General features: G+C 33.8%; 1 protein-coding gene across 1 annotated transcript; it reads right to left on the minus strand.

Annotated features, from left to right (window-relative positions):
- Window positions 1–687: 687 nt before the first annotated feature.
- Window positions 688–3,586, minus strand: LOC125863171 (B-box zinc finger protein 20-like). The gene is made up of 3 exons (XM_049543340.1): window positions 3,257–3,586; window positions 1,907–2,398; window positions 688–1,325 (listed from the first exon to the last, which is right to left on the minus strand). The coding sequence occupies exons 1-3, from the start codon at window positions 3,440–3,442 to the stop codon at window positions 1,017–1,019; spliced, it is 987 nt and encodes a 328-aa protein (XP_049399297.1). The 5' UTR covers window positions 3,443–3,586; the 3' UTR covers window positions 688–1,016.
- Between the last annotated feature and the right edge of the window lie 201 nt (window positions 3,587–3,787).

The raw sequence follows: 3,787 nt of genomic DNA on the forward strand, positions 1-3,787 counted from the left end.
TCCATAAAATCAACTCTAATAATTTCATGCAACGTACACCTACTAATTATATGTTGGATCTGCCTGTCTACAATTACACTTTGTAGGTGGAGCAATAATTTGCCTAACAATGAGATTCTATAGTGTCCAAATTTGTGCATCAAAGTAAAATAAACTCCAAAATTTGGGACTAAACTTGAAGTTGTTCAAGGTTCCACTTTTCAGTCTTTATAGAGAGAATTTTCTTGACATACGATTGACACGGCTTAAGTTCATAGTACGTATTGTTCGTTTTGACCTAATAAATCTCATGAATTTGTCCCCCTGACTATGTTATAATCGAGTTCAAAAGTACTTGTATCATGTGAACTTGTGTTATACATTATAACCTTTTTATCTTTTTCTCCCGCTCCAATGTGGGATTGACTTACTTAATTAAGTTGTCATGTTACACTCATTCTTTAGAAACTTGTCAGTCCTTGTATTTGATTAGCTCTAATCAGTCCACCCTCTATCATGGGCGTCACAATGACAAGGTAAAGACACTTCCAATTTGCTAGTCTACCTCTCTTATATTTCATACCAAAAAGATCAAAAAAATACTTTCCTTAAACCGTCACATCTTTGATCAAAATCAAACCATAACAAGAAAATTTTCATGAAAATATAGATAACGAAAGAACATGACCTGAGATAGGCTGTTAGTCACATATTCAATACCTAATCTTAAGTTTCCATTCATAGGATTCATAAAAAAAAGATATTTACATCAACAAAAAGATCCTTGCACTAAGCTAGTACGAGGCACAACAAACTTGAGATTTTAAGAACTACAACAAAGCCAATTGTAGCAAAAAGATAGGGTCATCATCATTTTTTTGAGGTTCAAACTAAACCAAAAAAAAAAGAAGACAAAAGTGATGAACAAGTTAGAGAAAAAGATTATAGAAGCCATCTCGATTTGTTGCTTGTCATCCTTGCATAGAAACATCAGTATAAAATTGGAACGATACAGAGAAGATCATCGTTCGAATTTTCTACCAAAGAGTTCTTGATCTCTTGAAAGAAGTGGAAGGTGGCTTCATTTGTGGGACAGCAAATGAGTTGTCATCTGTCCACTTTCTACTGGACTTGATGTTAGTAACTTCTCTTGATTCTTTTAGGCCAATTTTCCCACTAAAGTTCAAATTTTGTGAAGGAAAAAATTGGATCTGAGTCTCTTGCTTTGACTCTGGAAGAGGAGGGGCTTGAGGGACCCAAATACCAACATTTTGTGGTGGAAAAGAACTCAATTGACTCTCAAGATCAGTATCCCAAAATGACAACATATCCTCATCACCAATATTCTGTCAGTGACCACAAAAATAACAGATCAGAACAATTTTCATTATATTTTACACTATGTTGAAGAGATAATTAAGTAAATAAAAGAATACGCTCTCTGGCCGCTTAAGTTTTCCTATGAGGAAGTCATACACTATAACATGGTACCAGAACAGACAGAGATTTAAAGCTCTAGTCTCACAACCATCCATCCTTTAAGAGATTTTCCACTTTCTTGATTCATGAGAAGTGCCCTCTCTCTAGATAAGAGGGGACCTCCACCTCCAATCTTAAGGTTGTGGGTCCTCCTAGAGAAGGGTAAAAAAACAGTGTACACTTTTCAGCAGCTTAAGCTTTTAGATTAGACGTCAGACACTATAACATGATATCAGATCAGACATAGATCCTAGGTTCAAGTCTCACCACTATTATTTGGAAAAAATTCCACGTGCTTGACTCATAAAAAGAAATCAGGCCCTGGCATGAATATGTGTTTGCTCTTTGTGGCGACTTCAACTTTTAGAAGAGAAAATCACACGTTGCAACACACAATTGACAAAATATGCAGAGAAAAGACTAAAAATCAAGGAGCATGAATACAAACCTTGGAGTAAACATTAGGAGTTGAACAATCAAGAAAATCTTCAACATGCCAACCAGGCAACATCTCTAAGTACTCTGATATACTACTTGTTAAGTTATTCCCCCCTCCATTCACCAATTGCACATTATTATTACATCCACCAACTTTCTCTTTAACAACTTTCACTGATTCCACAGCGGATGATACTGCTCCTCCCTTAGTGTTGCTAGTAATCGTGGAGGAAACAGAAACAGAAACAGAACCAGCAACAGGCTTACTAATGGGATTCTGAGACTTCAAATTTGAAACACACAAATCCGCGGAGGAAATTGCTGATTGTGATTGTAATTGTGATGGAGCAGAGTAGAGATCAGAGTTTACTGAGAGTTTGATACCAGTAAGAAGGTATCTATTGTGTTTTTGAGTGTGTTCATTTGCTTTGTGTATTGGAATATCACATTCTCTACACATAATAGCCCTGTCTTGTTGACAAAACAAGAAACCCCTCCTTTCCTGTCAATCAAAAACAAGACAAAACCATCATCAACAAGGTAAAATCAAACAAAAAAATGTCCTCTTATGTACCAAGTTTGTCAAAGAGCCCATCATCGATAGTGACAGAGCTAGAAATTTTATACAGGCTATTCAGAATAATTCTAGGATGTTACAATTGGGATTTTAGTCTATGGACTAAAGCAACTATTGAACCCCCTTTTACAACTATGCTAGCATAGATTTTTTAAATTTCATTATTTTATGTCAAGAAGATTCAATAGTTTGCACTCCTATGAGTATTTTTTATTTTTTTTTATGAAGGGGAATTTATTAAAAAGCACCTTAATTATTAAAATGAATCATTTTCACCCTATTTAAGAGTATAGATTTTTTGACTAAGGGGAATTCATTTGAAGACCCTTGCCACTACTTAGTTCCGCCACTAGTGATCAACATTCAAGATACCAAAAAATCAAGACTAAGGTCGATAGTGACATTACTAATAATTATAAAGGTGCTTTCTGAAGTCTTAACCATGTTATCACACCCTTAATTCTTGTAATTATTTAACTTTTTTTTTTTAAAAAAAAAAACTTTGAGATCAAATTCACAACATATCATATGTTGTACTTTCTATCTACCTAAGCCTTAATAAATAGTACCTTAAAAAAAAAAAAAACTTTGAGATCAAATTCACAACATATCATATGTTGTACTTTCTATCTACCTAAGCCTTAATAAATAGTACCATCCAATAGTCGATACTTGTAATAACATAAGTCTCTATATTAAATAACTTAGATGTGTAAAAGTTGATACGAACGCTATTATTATTAACAAGTACTTTAAGAACAAAGCTTTGAAGTCGAGTTATACCTGACATATGTCACACATAGGAGCTTGTTTAGGAGAAGGTTGAAGAAGAGAAAAACGTTGATGTTTGCTAGCAAGTTTGTTAACATGATGGACACGATGATCACAATCATCACAAAGAGCAGCCTCATCCGCTGTACAAAAAACAACGGCTTCCTTCTTGTTACAAACATCACATTGAATCTTCATTTGAATTCAAATTTAAATTTGAATTATGGCCTCTCTTTTTTTTTTTATGGATCAAGATTGTTGCTATAAGTGAGAGGAAAAAAGAGAAATGGAGAGTTTTAAGAAAGGAAGATGGGAGGAGATAAAAGAGAGAGAGAAGAGAGGAGGATTATTTATTGTAGTAATAGACTACTACAAGTAGTACTATAATTGGAAGTTATAAATCTTTAAAATATTGTACATATTGGAATGTGTATATCGTTTTAAGCGGATTCAAGATTTGAAATTTATGATTTCTCATAATCATTTAACTTCGTAACTTATTTATGCTATTGACTTCACAATTAGTTATTCTCTTTTCTTTCG

This window comes from Solanum stenotomum, chromosome 4 (assembly GCF_019186545.1).
Source record: "Solanum stenotomum isolate F172 chromosome 4, ASM1918654v1, whole genome shotgun sequence".
Classification (NCBI taxonomy): domain Eukaryota; kingdom Viridiplantae; phylum Streptophyta; class Magnoliopsida; order Solanales; family Solanaceae; genus Solanum; species Solanum stenotomum.

Coding starts and splice junctions, on each gene's coding strand:
- LOC125863171 (XM_049543340.1), bottom strand. CDS start 3,442: ATGAAGATTCAATGTGATGTTTGTAACAAGAAGGAAGCCGTTGTTTTT. Junction 2,399..3,256: donor CTATGTGTGACATATGTCAG/GTATAACTCGAC, acceptor TTTGATTGACAG/GAAAGGAGGGGTTTCTTGTT. Junction 1,326..1,906: donor CTCCTAATGTTTACTCCAAG/GTTTGTATTCAT, acceptor GGTCACTGACAG/AATATTGGTGATGAGGATAT.